General features: G+C 50.3%; 2 protein-coding genes across 4 annotated transcripts in view; both read right to left on the bottom strand.

Moving 5' to 3' along the window:
- Positions 1–970: 970 nt before the first annotated feature.
- LOC142502514 (glutathione S-transferase Mu 1-like) lies at positions 971–6,958 on the bottom strand. 3 transcript variants are annotated; one of them, XM_075613598.1, is made up of 8 exons: positions 6,832–6,958; positions 4,898–4,973; positions 2,755–2,819; positions 2,463–2,544; positions 2,122–2,222; positions 1,950–2,045; positions 1,602–1,712; positions 971–1,199 (listed from the first exon to the last, which is right to left on the bottom strand). In XM_075613598.1, the coding sequence occupies exons 1-8, from the start codon at positions 6,862–6,864 to the stop codon at positions 1,107–1,109; spliced, it is 657 nt and encodes a 218-aa protein (XP_075469713.1). In that variant the 5' UTR covers positions 6,865–6,958; the 3' UTR covers positions 971–1,106. The 3 variants fall into 3 exon arrangements, with proteins under 3 accessions (XP_075469713.1, XP_075469714.1, XP_075469715.1); XM_075613599.1 differs by lacking the exon at positions 6,832–6,958 and adding an exon at positions 3,984–4,030; XM_075613600.1 differs by lacking the exon at positions 1,950–2,045.
- Positions 6,959–11,081: 4,123 nt separating this feature from the next.
- The window catches only part of AMPD2 (adenosine monophosphate deaminase 2), a 27,048-nt gene continuing 19,182 nt past the window's right edge, over positions 11,082–18,947 (bottom strand). The window contains 5 exon segments of the mRNA XM_075615378.1: positions 11,082–12,065; positions 15,056–15,166; positions 15,389–15,562; positions 17,603–17,723; positions 18,529–18,733. Of these exon segments, the coding sequence (XP_075471493.1) occupies positions 11,709–12,065; positions 15,056–15,166; positions 15,389–15,562; positions 17,603–17,723; positions 18,529–18,733 (968 nt within the window). The 3' untranslated portion in view covers positions 11,082–11,708.

The raw sequence follows: 18,947 nt of genomic DNA on the forward strand, positions 1-18,947 counted from the left end.
TTTTCAAGGTATAACAAGGTGCAAACCTCATCCCTGGACCACAATCCAGTTAACCCCTTGTCTCTCTGGTGAGGTCAGGAGATGGCCATATGGGGTGCAACTCCTTTAATACCAGCCACCCCCTTTCTCCCTCTACACCCGTCACGTGTCCCATATCACATCACTGCCTGTAATGTGAGTGCGTCTCCACATCACACAGTGGAGGTTTTGGCTGCTGTTACCTTGGAGCTGTTCCTGGCAGACGCCTGCCCGGCCGCCGTCACGTCCCTTTACTATTCACGGCATGGCTAAAATGTGCTCCTTCTTGCTCTGTAATATTGCCAAGATCTGCCCTTTTCTGTGCCACGCTGCTGCTAAAACGCTGGTGCATGCCCTTATCCTCTCCCATGTGGATTACTGTAGCATTACAGCTAACAGGCCTCCCTGCCTCACCACTTTCTCCCCTGCAATCTATATAAAATTCTGTCGCTAGAATAATTTTACTTTCTCCCACAATCGTCTCTACTCATCTCCTCCTTAAGGCCTTGACCCCGCTGCCTACTACAGCGTCCGCTGTGGCGGACGCTGCACGGACGAGAGCCCTCCCCTCAATGGCGCCGGGCCCGCTGCAAGGGGAGGCCGCAGCGCTGGGGCGAGAGTTGCTCCTGCTGTCAATAGAATTGAGAGCAGGACTCGCGACGAGCGATACGGCACGCCCCCTGGCGGCTCAGCCAATGAGGGTGAACCTGCCGGGTGACGTCATGGCTGCGCCCCCGTCACGCCCCCCCCCCCCCCCCCCGGTCTCTCTGCCTGCAGTGAGCTGCAGACCGGGGAATCGGCTGCACGCGCCGCCAATCTCGCGGGCGCGCGTTGCAGCGGAGTTACCGGGGCCTTAGCCTAAATCCCTCGCCTGGCTACAGCTCTCTCACCTTAAACCCTTTTCCCTCACTGCATTCTTTCATACAGCGCAGAGTACATTGTGGGCACTATATAAAGTTATACATAGACAAATGGTCAATTTATTGTGACTATTGTAATCCTGCTACTGCAGAAATAGTAAGGAAGGGGTCATACAAAAAAAAAAAAGCATAAGAGGAGAGTGCACAAGGGGGGATATACAGGACCCCCTATTTGCAGTTGGACCAGGCTGCCATGCGGTTGTAGATCGGGGTCTTCATGAAGCGAGGGGACTTCATATACGCAGCAACAGGAGGCAAAGCCTGGGGGAGGAAGAAAGGTAGCAGGTTAAAGAGCAAGGGGGGGGGGGGGATTGCGCACAACTACACCAATGACGTTCCTAATTGGGGGAGAAATTCCGTTTCCAAAACTCAATATGGAAAGTCATCTGAATAATTATAGGAGTATCAATACCCATGTAACAATAACTGGGTCTGCAGAATCAGCACAGCAGCATTCAGGCCATAGTATACCCTTATCCATTACACCACATTTACTTACTGCCCTTATGCCCAGCAAGAGTGGAGGGGGAAGAAGCCCTGATGGTAACAGAACTCCGGCAGTGTGCAGAGATACACCCTGGTCTCGGATGACAGCTGGGGGGGGGGGGCACTAATAAGATAGTCAAAGTGGGGCTGATAAGACACCTGTGGTGTGAGAGTCACCTCAAATCGGGTCAGGAAATCCTTCAGGTTCTTGAAGCTTTGCAGACACTTTGGTTCCAGCATCCGGTGTTGATCCAAAACATCGTACATCAGGAAGTCAGCAAAGGTTATCTGGGGGGATAAGGGGGAGCAGTCAGAATCCCACCCACACACCCCAGGGGGCCCCTCGCAAGGTTTGCCAAGGCATCACCTGGCACTGCCACCTCCCAGGGGAGCAGGAGAGAAAGCAGATAGCGGAGAAGAGGAATTGGAGGGGAAAGATGATAGGATGTATGGCAAGGGAATGAGATGGGGTGCTGGGGGGGACGGGAGGAAGGAAGAGATGGGGTGTTTGAGGGGGGGGGGCACCTTTTCTCCTGCAAACCAAGCCCTGCTGCCAAGGAAGCGAGAGAATCTTGTTAGTATGACAGGTAACTTCTCCAGGAACGGCCCCTTCAGTGTCTCCTGGGGGGAGGGTTGGAAAAGCAACAGGTTAATATTGATCTCAACCCCCAAATATCTCCCCATCCCTCAGACTCACAAACAGGGGGTTATAGGCGAGGGCGAGAAGGCTCATCCGAAAATCTATTGTATGGCTCTCCACCAAATCCACACGGATCTGCTCTTCCTCCAACTCCCCACCTGGTGAGAAGAGAGACTCAATGGGGAGGTGGGTGACACTTGGTGGCTGATTCTAGATGTGCCAAAGCAGCAGAATGGCCATTTCCGGTAAAAATGCCAAAATGAAAGCAATGGGCAATTTGTCAAAAACAGCATTATCGGCACATAGCATCAACCACCCCTTAATTGGGGGGGGGGGGGGGGAAGGGAAGACTCTTGCCTCAAGGGGTATTACTGGGAGACTATGGGGCAGATTCTTACACAGTCCGTGCTTGCGTGCAATGTAGCGCAGGATGGCGTTACTCTGGGACAGCTTCACATCTCCGTCCAACAGGTACGGCATCTGCAGGACGAGAGGGTAACAAGTATCACCCCCCATGAAATGGGTTTCCCCCCCTAACCTCCCAAAGTCAGCAAATGAAATGATCCCACCAATTTAGAGGCTTTAGCCCACGTGTGCATTAGTGAAGTCCAAGTCTCCCAATATCCCCCCCACATATCTCCCACCACCCCACACATCTCCCACCCCCCCCCCCCCCCAGGTCACTTGTACATTGGGGAAGTCCAGTCCCAGCGTCTCCTTCACGTCCAGCCACTGGCTCTTGTCGTAATCTGGGGCTAAAGAAGAGAGGAATCTGTGTGACACACCGGTACACCCCACACAGGGCGTGGCACCCTGCGTACACAGGGCGTGGCACCCTGCGTACACACAATGTTACAGTGTCTTAAATACATAAGCCGGGCTTCCCAAACCGCAATGCGTGGCATCACTCCCCGATGTGGCGTTAACGGTCACTAACTAATAGCAATTAACACAAGATGGGGGTGTGATACTCTTACCCCGCGGCTCAGCGAGTGCCGGCTATAGTGTGATACAGTGTCACACCACATACAAGTTAACTTCAACCCCTTCACTGTATTTCCACCCACAGCTGGAAGGTTGATCCATGCATCTACTACTGTCAGGTTAAAGAATGATATTACAATAACTTATTTATACAGTCACAACTACTTTATATATATATATATATATATATATATATATATATATATATATATATATATATATATATATATTTAAGTTATTCACAGAAATATTGTGAGAATCTTTCAAAAATCAGCTCTGCCCCATCACCCGGCACAGAACACTGCTCTCCCCAAGGCGCTTTGATACAGGGAAGAGTTGGGTGTGTAAAACTGTCCCAGATCCTCCACAATGCAGAGCTATCCTCCAAGTACAAAGCTCCTTGTGCTAACTGGGTCAGACACAGGTTGCATTCAGAGCAGTCACTTCACTTCCATTGCATAAAAGCACTCAGTCATGCATCCAGTCATGGAGTACCTCAAGGATTGGTACTGGGACCCCTGCTTTTTAACTTGTTTATTAATGACCTTGAGGTTGGGATCGAGAGCAAAGTCTCCATCTTTGCTGATTATACTAAATTGTGTAAGGTAACAGAATCAGAGCAGGATGTAATTTCTCTCCAGAAGGACTTGGAGAGACGTAAATGTCAGATGAGGTTTAATACAGATAAATGTAAGGTTATGCATTTGGGAAACAAGAATAAAAAGACGACTTACAAATTAAATGGGGATAAATTGGGGGAATCCTTGATGGAGAAGGATTTAGGAGTGCTTGTAGACAGCAGGCTTAGCAATAGTGCCCAATGTCATGCAGTAGCTGCAAAGGCAAACAAGATCTTATCTTGCATTAAACGGGCAATGGATGGAAGGGAAGTAAACATAATTATGCCCTTTTAGAAAGCATGAGTAAGACCACACCTTGAATATGGAGTACAATTTTGGGCACAACTCCTAGAAAAGACATTCTGGAACGAGAGTGCAAAGAAGAGCCACAAAATTAATAAAGGGGATGGACAATCTATCTTATGTGGAGAGGCTAGCAAAATTAGATGTATTTACATTAGAAAAGAGGCGTCTATGATAACTATATACAAATATATTCGGGGACAGTACAAGGAGCTTTCAAATTAACTATTCATCCCAAGGGCAGTACAAAGGACTCAGGGACATCCCTTTCGTTTGGAGGAAAGGAGATTTCACCAGCAACAAAGGAAAGAGTTCTTTACAGTAAGGGCAGTTAAAATCTGGAATTCGTTACCCATTGAGACTGATGGCAGATACAATAAATTTGTTCAAAAAAAGGTTTGACATCTTTTTAGAAAGGAAAGGTATACAGGGATATACCCAGTAAGTAAACATGGGAAGGATGTTGATCCAGGGAATAATCTGATTGCCAATTCTTGGAGTCAGGAAGGAATTTATTTTTCCCCTTATGAGATCATTGGATTAAATAACACGGGGGCGTTTGTTTGCCGTCCTCTGGATCAATAAGTATAGATATAGGATAAAGTATCTGTTGTCTAAATTTAGCATAGGTTGAACTTAATGGACGTATTTCTTTTTTCAACCTCATCTACTACTATGTAACTATGCAACATCTGCTGGACCATTTTGAGCGGCTGCATCATGAGAAGACAGAATTCATCCAGCGAGAAGCACTGACCCATGGGAGAGAAAATACCCCATGTACAGACTGCTTACCCCTCCCAAGGGTCCCGGCAGGAGGCTGCAGCGATCCCAACGGTGCCGGGATCAGAGGGGTTGTTTAAGGGAGCCACAAAACATGGCAGCATGTGTGTGGTATCCCAAACACACGCGTGTGATGCACTCACCGCCCCCAGTCACATATCGTGTCTCCTCATACGGGGTCCCCGTGTATTCCAGCAGGAGACGGATGGAGTGAGCCACCTACAGGTCGGAAAGAAAAAGGGAGAATGAGAGAATGGACAAAGGAAGAAAGGGTTACCCAACACCCAATTATACACTTACTTCAATATAACCCCACTCTTCCCAGTATACCCCCTCATCCCTTCAATATAACCCCACTCTTCCCAATATACCCCCTCATCCCTTCAATATAACCCCACTCTTCCCAGTATACCCCCCTCATCCCTTCAATATAACCCCACTCTTCCCAGTAGACCCCCTCATCCCTTCAATATAACCCCTCTTCCCAGTATACCCTCTCATCCCTTCAATATAACCCCACTCTTCCCAGTATACCCCCCTCATCCCTTCAATATAACCCCACTCTTCCCAGTATACCCCCCTCATCCCTTCAATATAACCCCACTCTTCCCAATTTAGCCCCCTCATCCCTTCAATATAACCCCTCTTCCCAGTATACCCCCTCATCCCTTCAATATAACCCCTCTTCCCAGTATACCCCCTCATCCCTTCAATATAACCCCTCTTCCCAGTATACCCTCTCATCCCTTCAATATAACCCCACTCTTCCCAATATACCCCCCTCATCCCTTCAATATAACCCCACTCTTCCCAGTATACCCCCCTCATCCCTTCAATATAACCCCACTCTTCCCAGTATACCCCCTCATCCCTTCAATATAACCCCACTCTTCCCAGTATACCCCCCTCATCCCTTCAATATAACCCCACTCTTCCCAGTATACCCCCCTCATCCCTTCAATATAACCCCACTCTTCCAAGTATAGCCCCCTCATCCCTTCAATATAACCCCACTCTTCCCAGTATACCCCCTCATCCCTTCAATATAACCCCACTCTTCCCAGTATACCCCCTCATCCCTTCAATATAGCCCCACTCTTCCCAGTATACCCCCTCATCTCTTCAATATAACCCCACTCTTCCCAGTATACCCCCCTCATCCCTTCAATATAACCCATCTTCCCAGTATACCCCCCTCATCCCTTCAATATAACCCCACTCTTCCCAGTATACCCCCCTCCTCCCTTCAATATAACCCCAGTCTTCCCAGTATACCCCCTCATCCCTTCAATATAGCCCCACTCTTCCCAGTATACCCCCCTCATCTCTTCAATATAACCCCACTCTTCCCAGTATACCCCCCTCATCCCTTCAATATAACCCCACTCTTCCCAGTATACCCCCCTCATCCCTTCAATATAACCCATCTTCCCAGTATACCCCCCTCCTCCCTTCAATATAACCCCAGTCTTCCCAGTATACCCCCCTCCTCCCTTCAATATAACCCCAGTCTTCCCAGTATAACCCCCTCATCCCTTCAATATAACCCCTCTTCCAAGTATACCCCCCTCATCCCTTCAATATAACCCATCTTCCCAGTATACCCCCCTCATCCCTTCAATATAACCCCACTCTTCCCAGTATACCCCCCTCCTCCCTTCAATATAACCCCAGTCTTCCCAGTATACCCCCTCATCCCTTCAATATAGCCCCACTCTTCCCAGTATACCCCCTCATCCCTTCAATATAACCCCACTCTTCCCAGTATACCCCCCTCCTCCCTTCAATATAACCCCACTCTTCCCAGTATACCCCCCTCATCCCTTCAATATAACCCCACTCTTCCCACTATACCCCCCTCATTCCTTCAATATAACCCCTCTTCCCAGTATACCCCTCTCATCCCTTCAATATAACACCCCTCTTCCCACTATACCCCCCTCATCCCTTCAATATAACCCCTCTTCGCAGTATAACCCCACTCTTCCCAGTATACCACCATTATTCCTCCTCCCATATCCCTCACACTTCATTACCCACCTCCACCCAGTAACCCCTTATACTCTATTACACTCACCCCCCGGATGTCCCAGTACCCCAGTATCATCATCCTGCTACATCAGACTGGGCCTCTGCCTCCTAGTAAAGTTTCCCAACTGTTGCCTAGTGATATATTGTCTCTCAGCCAATCAGCTCTGAGAAAGCTCCAGCCCCATCTGACAGCTCAGGCTATTTAAAGGGACAGCACAATCAGAAGCAGCTAATGAGTTCTTTTGGATTCTGTGGTTTCTGCAGCAAGCCCCGTGGCCATTTTATTCTATCCCAGTGACTCAGACTGTCATGATTGGGAACTGTATTTGCAGTGAGTTCAGTGACGCGGAGATCACAGCGACTCAGAGACAATTCGCACCCATCACCATCTTTATTCTGCAACAGACACTTATAGAAGCGGTAAAAACACATAGGGGGTGTGTACCACGTGTCGCAAACCGTGAGACAACATTGGTTCATTTTTTAATTCTGGATCCCCCGCAGCGCGACCGCGGCAGACACCGTCTCCGGTAACTTGCTACATCTGTACATGCAGCTGTTCGCACAGTGACGCAGATGCTCCTTGTTTGACGCAAGTTGCACCATTTTCCTTCCATATTCCCTTCCTACCTTTGGGTCACAGTATAAATACTTTTTTTTTTTTTTAATTCTTGTTCCTTTTTTTGCTATTACTTTTTATTTTTTGAGATCAATTTTTTTATTTCTGGGCTAGTTCTGACATTATTGCTTTATAATTGTCACCCCCCCCCCCCCCTTGGTATTACTATGGCCTTAAGGGGTTAACTATGTGGGCACCCACAAGGTAACGCTCCTTCCTTTCCCCCATCACACGGTGCTGGGACCTGGGTGACTAGGCGGAATCATAGCCCCGCCCTCTTCAGCCCAGTGATAGTGATGTCATCGCAGGATATGCGCGTGTGTGTGTGTATATATATTGAGGTTTGCCGGTGAGGGACCTCACTGTGAATAGTGTATATAGGTTTATACTGCAGATGTCTAGTTTATGGTAAGGATTCCCTGTATTGTTTTATAGTTGGGGACAGTGTCTGTTAGCGTTCCCAGGAATTGCTCCACGCCACGCTAAAGATTCACAGAGAGGCAGCCTATGCCCAGAGGGAGCTCCGCAGGCCGCAGCCTCGAGTAGGGTTGCCACCTCTCCGGGTTTCACCCGCAGACTACGGGTTTTGGCCTCGTATCTCCAGGCTATGGGTTTACCTGGTAAACCTCTGGGTGGCGAACTGGAGTTGGCCACTGTGGCTGCAGGCCAACCATTAGCTCCCTTTAAGTGAACAGCTCCCATTATAACCTTTATTTGGGATGACTTTTTTAAATTGTTTTTGTAAAATAAGTTTTTTTTTTTGGGTGGGGGGGGGGGGGGCTTTATATTTAAATCAGTGTTAACGAGGGGAAATGACACCCATTGGAATTTGGCGTTTATCGGGGCACTTATGTTTTGTTTCCTTTGTCTCCTGCGGCTGCTACAAGAGGTGGAAACTCAATGGGAAACGATGCTTTATTCCTGGAGTTTATCGGTTTTAGCTGTAAGTGTGAGGTGATCAATCCCCCGCTTTGATTCATTGCGATTGTTACTCTTCTCTTATCAATAAACTCGCTACACCATGTATCTGGCCTTCTCTTTTGTATGGGACATCTGTGGTGTTAGAGTGGCTCAGTGAGTAAAGACAGACCTGTGTAAACAGCGACACTGCTTTTGGAGCAGGGGAACCTGGTTCAATTCCTGGTGTCCGCTTCCTGTGACCTTGGGCAGGTCACTTGATCTCCCTGTGCTTCAGGCACCAAACATACATTATAAGATCATCTGGGTAGGGACTGTCTGTATCCTGAAGCACAGCTGTGCGAAACGCGTATAGCGACACCCAGTGTACGCACGTCCGATTCTGAGACGCGCAAAACCAGGAAGTGTCGACATCTCGGTACACAGCAAGGAGCCCTGCAGTGGACACTTACCTGTATCCAGGACCATGTGGCGAGCGTTGCTTTTTATTCATTCGTTACCCCCAATTAAGTGTGGATATACTTTTGTCTTTTTTACTTGAATAAATTTGAATGCTGATCCCTGGCGCGCTCTGTGTTTCTCTTTCCAATCCTGTGTTGTGTGTCACTATAATTGTGAGTCACTATAATTGTGAGTCCCACCGGGAGAAAAGTGCTATGTGAAATAAAGTTGTTATATGAACTCGCTACTAACCAATCGCTGCTAGCTATCAGGAACCCCTCTTGTGAGTGTATAGTTCGCATTTCATTATTTTTTTAAATAAAAATATGTTTTGTTTTTTTTCCTATTTCATTTTGTTACCATTTGAGCAATGGGAGTCAAGATCAAGTGTGACCTGGTCTATGAAGTGGGAGATTGTTCCCAGGTGTTACCACTGACCATCAAAAGCCATAAAGACAAATAACCCGTATCGAAATGTATCTTTATTTCTCATGCGAGTTTCATGATCTGACATGTTACATGTAGCGGTGTCGCAGGGGTGAAGGGGTACATAGTTGGGGGGAGGAAGAGCGGGGGCGTGGGGGCAGTGACACACACATTAACACAAACACCAACAGGACGCAGGGCAGTGACACACACGCACAATGAAATAAACATACAGACACATCCCCACATTGCATACACTCCGTCATTTCCGCTATTTTTGTAGCATCCCTGTCTCGCAGAACACTCAAATTCTGCATTTTTCTAATAAAATTTCATTTTTTTGGTCCAATACCCCAAAATCTAACGCATGCACAAAGCACATACACAGTGTGTATTTCTTACACACACAGCGCTCGCTCACATATAGCACTCTTTTATACACACACACAAACGCCTCTTGCAAATAGTGCTCTCTTACACACGCATACCGCTCTCACATATAAAGCGCGTGTTTTACACACACGTAGCGCTTACCAACATATAGCGCTCTTTTACACACAGCCGCCTCTTGCATATAGTGCTCTCTTACACGCATAGCGCTCTCACATATAGTTACACACACGTAGCGCTCTCACACATATAACGCGTATGTTTTACACACACGTAGCGCTCGCTAACATAGCGCTCTTTTACACACACACAGCACTCACATATATAGCGCTCTTTTACACACAGAGCACTCTCACATATAGCACTCTTTTACACACACATAGCAGCCTCTTGCATATAGTGCTCTCTCTAACACACGCATAGCGCTCTCTCACATATACCACTCTGTATAAAATGTCTGCGATTAGGGAGTTATGGACAAAGTCGGTTACGTTATTGCGGTTACACTTCCATATCGGCGCGGATCTATGTATTAAGAAATGTGCGGCCTGCGTTATTTTTTTGGCGTTGATTTTCTCCTTCACTTTAAAAGTGGCGTGCCTCTTTGTAGCGCAGAATACTAGCGCAGCGCCAAATTTGCATTTTCAGACGGCGCCGTACACGTACCTCTTGATACAGGCCCCACAGAGCTCTCTTAACACGCACCGCTCTCACGCACACGCACACGCACAGCGCTCTCTCATATGCTCATACACACAGCGCTCTCACACGCTGGGGTGATAAATCGCGACATATTTGCGTCCATGTATCACAGTGTTTGCCCCGTGTGCGTATGTCTGTGATATAGTGTCCGTGGGAGGAGTCACGTGACGCATAGACTGTAATGAGACTAAACTCGTACGTAGTGTCAGCAGTGTACATAAGAAAAAATATTACTATTATTAATAAACTCTGTCTGCCCGTCACGTTTTATCTTGCATTTGCGTCAAAAAATCCTCCGAGTCTGAAGATCCCCAAACTTCTCTCTAAGAAACTGTCAGATGCCCAGAAAAACGAAAGTGCACAAAAACAGGCTACATTACACAAAAAACACACTCTTTCTGTGTCTCTATCCCCCACTACCCTCCCCCCCCCCCCAAATGCTCAGAATCTCCTCTTTTTCCCCTATGCCCCGGGACTTTTCCTTTCCCCCAGTGCTCTCTCCCCCCCCCCCCCCCATCATGATCAAGGTCTTCTCCTCTCCCCCAGTGCTCTCCCCCCCCCCCCCCCCCCATCATGCTCAAGGGCTTCTCCTCTCCCCCAGTGCTCCCTCACAAGTTCTGGGACTTCTCTCCCCCCGTGCTCCCCCCAGATGCCAGAGCTTCTCCTCTCCCCCAGTGCTCCCCCCAGATGCCATAGCTTCTCCTCTCCCCCAGTGCTCCCCCCAGATGCCAGAGCTTCTCCTCTCCCCCAGTGGTCCCCCAAGATGCCAGAGCTTCTCCTCTCCCCCAGTGCTCCTCCCAGATGCCAGAGCTTCTCCTCCCCCAGTGCTCCCCCCAGATGCCAGAGCTTCTCCTCTCCCCCAGTGCTCCCCCCAGATGCCATAGCTTCTCCTCTCCCCCAGTGCTCCCCCCAGATGCCAGAGCTTCTCCTCTCCCTCAGTGCTCCCCCGATGCCAGAGCTTCTCCTCTCCCTCAGTGCTCCCCCCAGATGCCAGAGCTTCTCCTCTCCCCCAGTGCTCCCCCCAGATGCCAGAGCTTCTCCTCTCCCCCCGTGCTCCCCCCAGATGCCATAGCTTCTCCTCTCCCCCAGTGCTCCCCCCAGATGCCAGAGCTTCTCCTCTCCCCCAGTGCTCCCCCCAGATGCCAGAGCTTCTCCTCTCCCCCAGTGCTCCCCCCAGATGCCAGAGCTTCTCCTCTCCCCCAGTGCTCCCCCAGATGCCAGAGCTTCTCCTCTCCTCCAGTGCTCCCCTCCATGCTCAAGGGCTTCTCCCCCGGTGCTCCCTCCATATTCTGGGACTTCTCCTCTCCCCCACCCCCCATGTTCTGGGATTTGTCCTCTCTCCCAGTGCTCTCCCCATACTGAGGGATACCTCCTCTCCCTGGTGCTCCCCCCTATGTTCTGGGGCACCACCTCTCCCTCACACATGCTCAGGGGAACCTCTTCTTTCCTAGTGCTCCCCCCATGCTCAGGGGCAACTCCTCTTCCCCCTGTGCTATCCCCATGCTCAGGGGCTCCCCTCCCCCCGTGTTCACCCCCAGTGGCACCCTCATGCTCAGGATCTCTTCTCCCCCGGTGCTCCTGGATAGCCCACCCCCCATGCTTGGTGTCTCCTCGGGGATGGGTTCCAGCTCCTCGCTCTGCACAGCCTGTGTGATGAGCATCAGTTCTTCGCAGAGTGTCTCGTATCGATACCCAACCCGAATGTCAGGGACGTTGGTTCTGCGGATGTCATTCCCCTCAGGTCCATCCCGCAGGTAACTGGGTCCCAGCCAATAACTCTTCACCTGCAATGGGAGAGGGGGGGGGGAAGGGAAGGGAGGAATGACTGGAGGGGGGAGGTAAGTCTTGGTGCTGGGCACTAAATCTATGGTGTGCCCTAATAAGTCCCTCGCTGTGTCTGTGTTACCTTGTGTGGGGCTGGATGGATAGGTACCTTGGTTGAGGAATATACCCTCTTTAGGGTAGATGGGTAAGTGGTGGTTAGGTTGGTATCCATGTTGGGGGTGTGTGGGAGCCTTTGCAGGGTAGGTGGGTAGTTGGATGGATAGGTGGGTAGGTTTGATGGGTAGTTGGATGGATAGGTGGGTAGTTGGATGGATAGGTGGGTAGGTTTGATGGGTAGTTGGATGGATAGGTGGGTAGTTGGATGGATAGGTGGGTAGGTTTGATGGGTAGTTAGATGGATAGGTGGGTAGGTTTGATGGGTAGTTGGATGGATAGGTGGGTAGTTGGATGGATAGGTGGGTAGGTTTGATGGGTAGTTAGATGGATAGGTGGGTAGATAGATGGATAGGTGGGTAGTTGGATGGATAGGTGGGTAGGTTTGATGGGTAGTTGGATGGATAGGTGGGTAGTTGGATGGCTAGGTAGCAGGTTGGCATTGGTGGGAGGGTTGGTGTCTATGTTACTATGTGTGGCGTAGGTAGATGGATAGGTTGGTGTCTGTGGTACGTTGTAGGTGGTCAGTTGGTGTCTGTGTGTGGGAGGGGGGTCTAAAGGGCGGTATTCTGGTGTTCATGGTGTGGGGGAGATCAGTTGGGAGGTAGGTCGGTGTTTTTGGTACTTGGTGGTAGGGAAATAAGTGGGGGGGAGATCGGTTGGTGTCATTGATACCTTGTGTGGCGGGGGGGAGAGTGTAGGTTGGTGTCTGTGGTACCTGGTGGGGAGAGGTAAGTGTGTGTGTGGGGTAGGTTGGTGTCTGTGGTACCTTGTGGAGAGAGGTACATGTGTGTGTGGGGTAGGTTGGTGTCTGTGGTACCTGGTGGGAAGAGGTAAGTGTGTGTGTGTGGGGTAGGTTCGTGCCTATGGTACATGGTGGGGAGAGGTAAGTGTGTGTGTGTGGGGGGGTAGGTTGGTGTCTGTGGTACCTGTGGGGAGAGGTAAGTGTGTGTGGGGTAGGTTGGTGCCGGGGGTACCTGGTGGGGAGAGGTAAGTGTGTGTGTGGGGGGTAGGTTGGTGTCTGTGGTACCTGGTGGGGAGAGGTAAGTGTGTGTGTGTGGGGGTAGGTTGGTGCCTGTGGTACTTGGTGGGGAGAGGTAAGTGTGTGTGTGTGGGGGTAGGTTGGTGCCTGTGGTACCTGGTGGGGAGAGGTAAGTGTGTGTGGGGGGGGGGGGGTAGGTTGGTGCCTGTGGTACCTGGTGGGGAGAGGTAAGTGTGTGTGTGTGTGGGGGGGGGGGGAAGGTTGGTGTCTGTGGTACCTGGTGGGGAGAGGTAAGTGTGTGTGGGGGGGGGTAGGTTGGTGTCTATGGTACCTGGTGGGGAGAGGTAAGTGTGTGTGTGTGTGGTAGGTTGGTGTCTGTGGTACCTGGTGGGGAGAGGTAAGTGTGTGTGTGTGTGTGTGGGGGGGGTAGGTTGGTGTCTGTGGTACCTGGTGGGGAGAGGTAAGTGTGTGTGTGGGGGGGGGGGGTAGGTTGGTGTCTATGGTACCTGGTGGGGAGAGGTAAGTGTGTGTGTGTGTGTGGTAGGTTGGTGTCTGTGGTACCTGGTGGGGAGAGGTAAGTGTGTGTGGGGGGTAGGTTGGTGTCTGTGGTACCTGGTGGGGAGAGGTACGTGTGTGTGGGGGTAGGTTGGTGCCTGTGGTACCTGGTGGGGAGAGGTAAGTGTGTGTGTGGGGTAGGTTGGTGCCTCTGGTACCTGGTGGGGAGAGGTAAGTGTGTGTGGGGGGGGTAGGTTGGTGCCTGTGGTACCTGGTGGGGAGAGGTAAGTGTGTGTGTGGGGGGTAGGTTGGTGCCTGTGGTACCTGGTGGGGAGAGGTAAGTGTGTGTGGGGGTGGGGGGGGTAGGTTGGTGTCTGTGGTACCTGGTGGGGAGAGGTAAGTGTGTGTGTGTGTGTGTGGGGTAGGTTGGTGCCTGTGGTACCTGGTGGGGAGGTAAGTGTGTGTGGGGGGGGTAGGTTGGTGTCTGTGGTACCTGGTGGGGAGAGGTAAGTGTGTGTGTGTGTGGGGGGGGGGGTAGGTTGGTGCCCATATTACCTTATGGGGAGAGGTAAGTGTGTGTGTGTGTGTGTGGTAGGTTGGTGCCCATATTACCTTATGGGGAGAGGTAAGTGTGTGTGTGTGGGGTAGGTTGGTGCCCATATTACCTTATGGGGAGAGGTAAGTGTGTGTGTGTGTGGGGGGGGGGGGGTAGGTTGGTGCCCATATTACCTTATGGGGAGAGGTAAGTGTGTGTGTGTGTCGGGTAGGTTGGTGCCCATATTACCTTATAGGGAGAGGAGAGTGTGTGTGTGTGGGGTAGGTTGGTGCCCATATTACCTTATGGGGAGAGGTAAGTGTGTGTGTGTGGGGTAGGTTGGTGCCCATATTACCTTATGGGGAGAGGAAAGTGTGTGTGTGTGGGGTAGGTTGGTGTCCATATTACCTTATGGGGAGAGGTAAGTGTGTGTGGGGGGTAGGTTGGTGCCCATATTACCTTATGGGGAGAGGTAAGTGTGTGTGGGGGGTAGGTTGGTGCCCATATTACCTTATGGGGAGAGGTAAGTGTGTGTGGGGGGTAGGTTAGTGCCCATATTACCTTATGGGGAGAGGTAAGTGTGTGTGGGGGGTAGGTTGGTGCCCATATTACCTTATGGGGAGAGGTAAGTGTGTGTGGGGGGTAGGTTGGTGCCCATATTACCTTATGGGGAGAGGTAAGTGTGTGTGTGTGTGTGGGGGGTAGGTTGGTGCCCATATTACCTTATGGGGAGAGGTAAGTGTGTGTGTGGGGTAGGTTGGTGCCCATATTACCTTATGGGGAGAGGTAAGTGTGTGTGTGGGGTAGGTTGGTGCCCATATTACCTTATGGGGAAAGCCGCTCATTAACACGCTGTTCCTCGCCAGCTCACACATGTCACATGAGCTCAGCTTCCACACCTGGGTTGCGATGCTGTACTCCTCCATCAGAGGCTCCTGCAGGAGAGACTGGGGGTCACCTGTACCCCTATACTGATCACCCCCAAACCTGCACTCTGATACTATGAGCCTCCAACCCTGCACCCCAATACTGAGCACCACAAACCTAAGCACCCCCAAACATCCTGCACCCCGATATTGAGCACCTACAACTAGGCTGCAACAAACCTGCCCCCCCCCTCTTCCCGACTCCCTGTCTCAGCATCCCCCACATGGCACCTTGGTAAAGTGGAACTGCAGAGGGTCATCCGTAGACAGAGACACCATGAGCCCGCGAGAGAGGAAATCAGGGAGCGGATTCCGGTGATAGCTCAGGAACAGACTGTTATTACTGAGAGGGGACATGGCAATGCCAATCTGTGCCAGGTAATACAGGTACTGCAACACTGGGGCCTGTGGGCACAGACAAGGAGGTGGCATCAGAGAGGGGGGGTGGGAAAGGGGGCATCAGAGAGGGGGAAAGACAGGGGCATCAAAGAGAAGAAGAGAGCACCAGAGATAGAGACTGACTCAGTAAGTGACTCCTCATTGGAAAACGTTGTATGACTGTGCGAGAGCGCCATGTAATGATAGTGACAGCCTGTCTATGGGATAGAGCGCCATGTAATGATAGTGACAGCCTGTCTATGGGATAGAGCGCCATGTAATGACTACTGACAGTCTGTCTATGGGATAGAGCGCCATGTAATGATAGTGACAGCCTGTCTATGGGATAGAGCGCCATGTAATGACAGTGACAGTCTGTCTATGGGATAGAGCGCCATGTAATGACAGTGACAGTCTGTCTGTGGGATAGAGCGCCATGTAATGACAGTGACAGCCTGTCTATGGGATAGAGCGCCATGTAATGATAGTGACAGCCTGTCTATGGGATAGAGCGCCATGTAATGACAGTGACAGTCTGTCTATGGGATAGAGCGCCATGTAATGACAGTGACAGTCTGTCTATGGGATAGAGCGCCATGTAATGACAGTGACAGTCTGTCTATGGGATAGAGCGCCATGTAATGACTGTGACAGTCTGTCTCTGCGCTGCTCTCATCATCTCACCCTACAACATTCCCTTTGATCCTATTCCCTCACATCTCCCCCGCACCCTCTCTGGCACACTGAGCCTCACCCTAACTCACCTTATTAACCTCTCTCTCACCGCGGGCCCATTCCCATCTTCTTTCAAACATGCACTCATCATGCTCATTCTAAACAAACCCTCTCTTGACCCAGTCTCCTCCTCTAACTCCCTGCTTGATCCTTTACAATCTGTTTTCCTTACTTATTCTCCTGGATCTCACTGCTGCCTTCGACACTGTTGATCACTCCCTTCTCCTGAACACTCTCCACTCCATTGGCCTCAGTGACGCAGCCTTCTCCTGGTTCACGTCCTACCTATCCAACCAGTCCTTCAGTGTTTCCTTCTCTGGTGTCTCCTCATCTTCACTCCCTTGTTCGCTCTGTGGTGTCCCACAAGGCTCTGTCCTTGGTTCTCTGCTCTTCTCACTCTACGCCTCTTCTCTTGGTGAACTAATACAATCTTTTGTTTTTCGGTACCCTCTCTCTATGCAGATGACACCCCAATTTACCTCTCCTGATCTCCCCCCCTCTCTCGTGTCACCAACTGTCTCTGTGCAATCTCCTTCTGGATGTCCCACCATTACCTGAAGCTTAACATGTTCAAAGCATAACTAATACTCTTTCCCCCCTTCCACTGCCACCCCTACACCCAAACTCTCCCTCACTGCCACCCCTACACCCAAACTCTCCCTCCCTGCCACCCCTACACCCAAACTCTCCCTCCCTGCCACCCCTACACCCAAACTCTCCCTCACTGCCACCCCTACACCCAAACTCTCCCTCACTGTCACCGCTACACCCAAACTCACCCTCCCTGCCACCCCTACACCCAAACTCTCCCTCACTGCCACCCCTACACCCAAACTCTCCCTCATTGTCAATAATACAACAATCTCATCAACACATAAAGCCTGCTTTCTAAGGGGTCATCTTACCTACACACATATCCCATCCTCTAGAATTAAATGTAGAACCCTAGTTCTGACTTACAAAGATCTCAGCGACGCTGCCCCCCCCCTTACATCTCAGCCCTCATCCCCAAATACATACTGTACCTAAACACCCCCTACGTTCTGCCCACGACATCCGCCTTTCCTCCCACATTACCTCCTCTCAGTGCCGCCTATAAGACTTCTCCCGTGCTGCACTCTCTCTGGAATCCCCTGCCACGCACCATCACTCTCCCCCAGCTTTCAGATGTTTCAAATCTCCCTTAAAAAGCTCACCTTTTCAAGAAAGCTTATGTAGCACCCACCCTAAAACCCCCCCAACTCTATTGGTACCAGCTGTGCGGCCAGACCATACAGTCTGTCTGTGGGATAGAGCGCCATGTAATGACAGAGACAGCCGTGAGAGCGTCACCTTGCGCAGCAGGAGCCCGTGTGAGATGTTCTGTGACAGCATGAAGCTGGATACCAAGTGGTGGATAGGCCCCGCCTCCCCGCAGTGCGGACGTAGCACAAACGTGTGGAATCCACGCTGCCTGTAAACCATGGAGACACGCTGCGTGAGAGGCGGGGCTAAGTGCTCATTGTGAAGAGATACAGAGTTACAAGTATAGTGACAGTGTGTGTGACATCACAGCCTTTGCGTGACATCATGCAGACGGCTCATGTTACTTGTCAGCCAGGTCCCATCAAATAAGGATCAGTAACTTTCCTGCCAAATGTGCAGAGGATTCCAGGTATTAATCTCACAGAATCTCTAATAGTGTGTGTGTGTGTGTGGTGTGTGGTGTGTGGTGTGTGGTGTGTGGTGTGTGGTGTGTGGTGTGTGGTGTGTGGTGTGTGTGTGCGCCCTTTTTATTTATTTTTTATCTTGCAGAAAATCACTACATTTTCATGAACGTGTGAGCAATTACATGTCTGGTCACAGCAGATTATTACATGTACGATTTATTTGGTGACCTAATAAATATTTTTTGTCATTGGTAACGGCGTGATGACCTCATCAAGCACGTCGCTACAAAATGGTGTTTAGCGCAGAAGATAAGCGCGTTATATTTGTGTAAAACGCTGACAGAAGACGTTCCCTGATAAAAGCCGGTCGCTAGGAGGACAGAAAAAACTAATTTGTAAAACAACGTATCGTTCAGGAGCGGGAGCGTCCAATGATGCTGTGGGTCACGTGATGTCACATGACCCCGAGGCGTGACACAGGGGGAGAGCAGGCGGGGGGGCGCAGCGCAGGAAGTTTGCGACACCCTGCTGTATATGATGTGTGTGTGTTAGCCCTTGCACACTGGAGTTGGCTACCCAAGAGAGTATATGATGTAGGTGTATATATACCTGCGTAGGTGGTTGAGTACAGTCATGTTTGCATACATATAGTACAGGTAATACGAGTACGGGGGGTTCTCCTCCCCACTCCAGCTCTCGGGAGGAGGACTCTCCAGGTTGAAGATATGATGCTCAGACTTCGACTCGTCATCTACACTATCAAAGCCGTCCACCTGAGGGAGATAAATGTATATAACACAGGGAGATATACACACTGTATGCACATATCACACAGGGAGATATACACACTGTATGTACATATCACACAGGGAGATATATACTGTATGTACATATCACACAGGGAGATATATACTGTATGTACATATCACACAGGGAGATATATACTGTATGTACATATCACACAGGGAGATATATACTGTATGCAGATATCACACAGGGAGATATATACTGTATGCAGATATCACACA

This window comes from Ascaphus truei, chromosome 9 (assembly GCF_040206685.1).
Source record: "Ascaphus truei isolate aAscTru1 chromosome 9, aAscTru1.hap1, whole genome shotgun sequence".
In the NCBI taxonomy this organism is placed as follows: domain Eukaryota; kingdom Metazoa; phylum Chordata; class Amphibia; order Anura; family Ascaphidae; genus Ascaphus; species Ascaphus truei.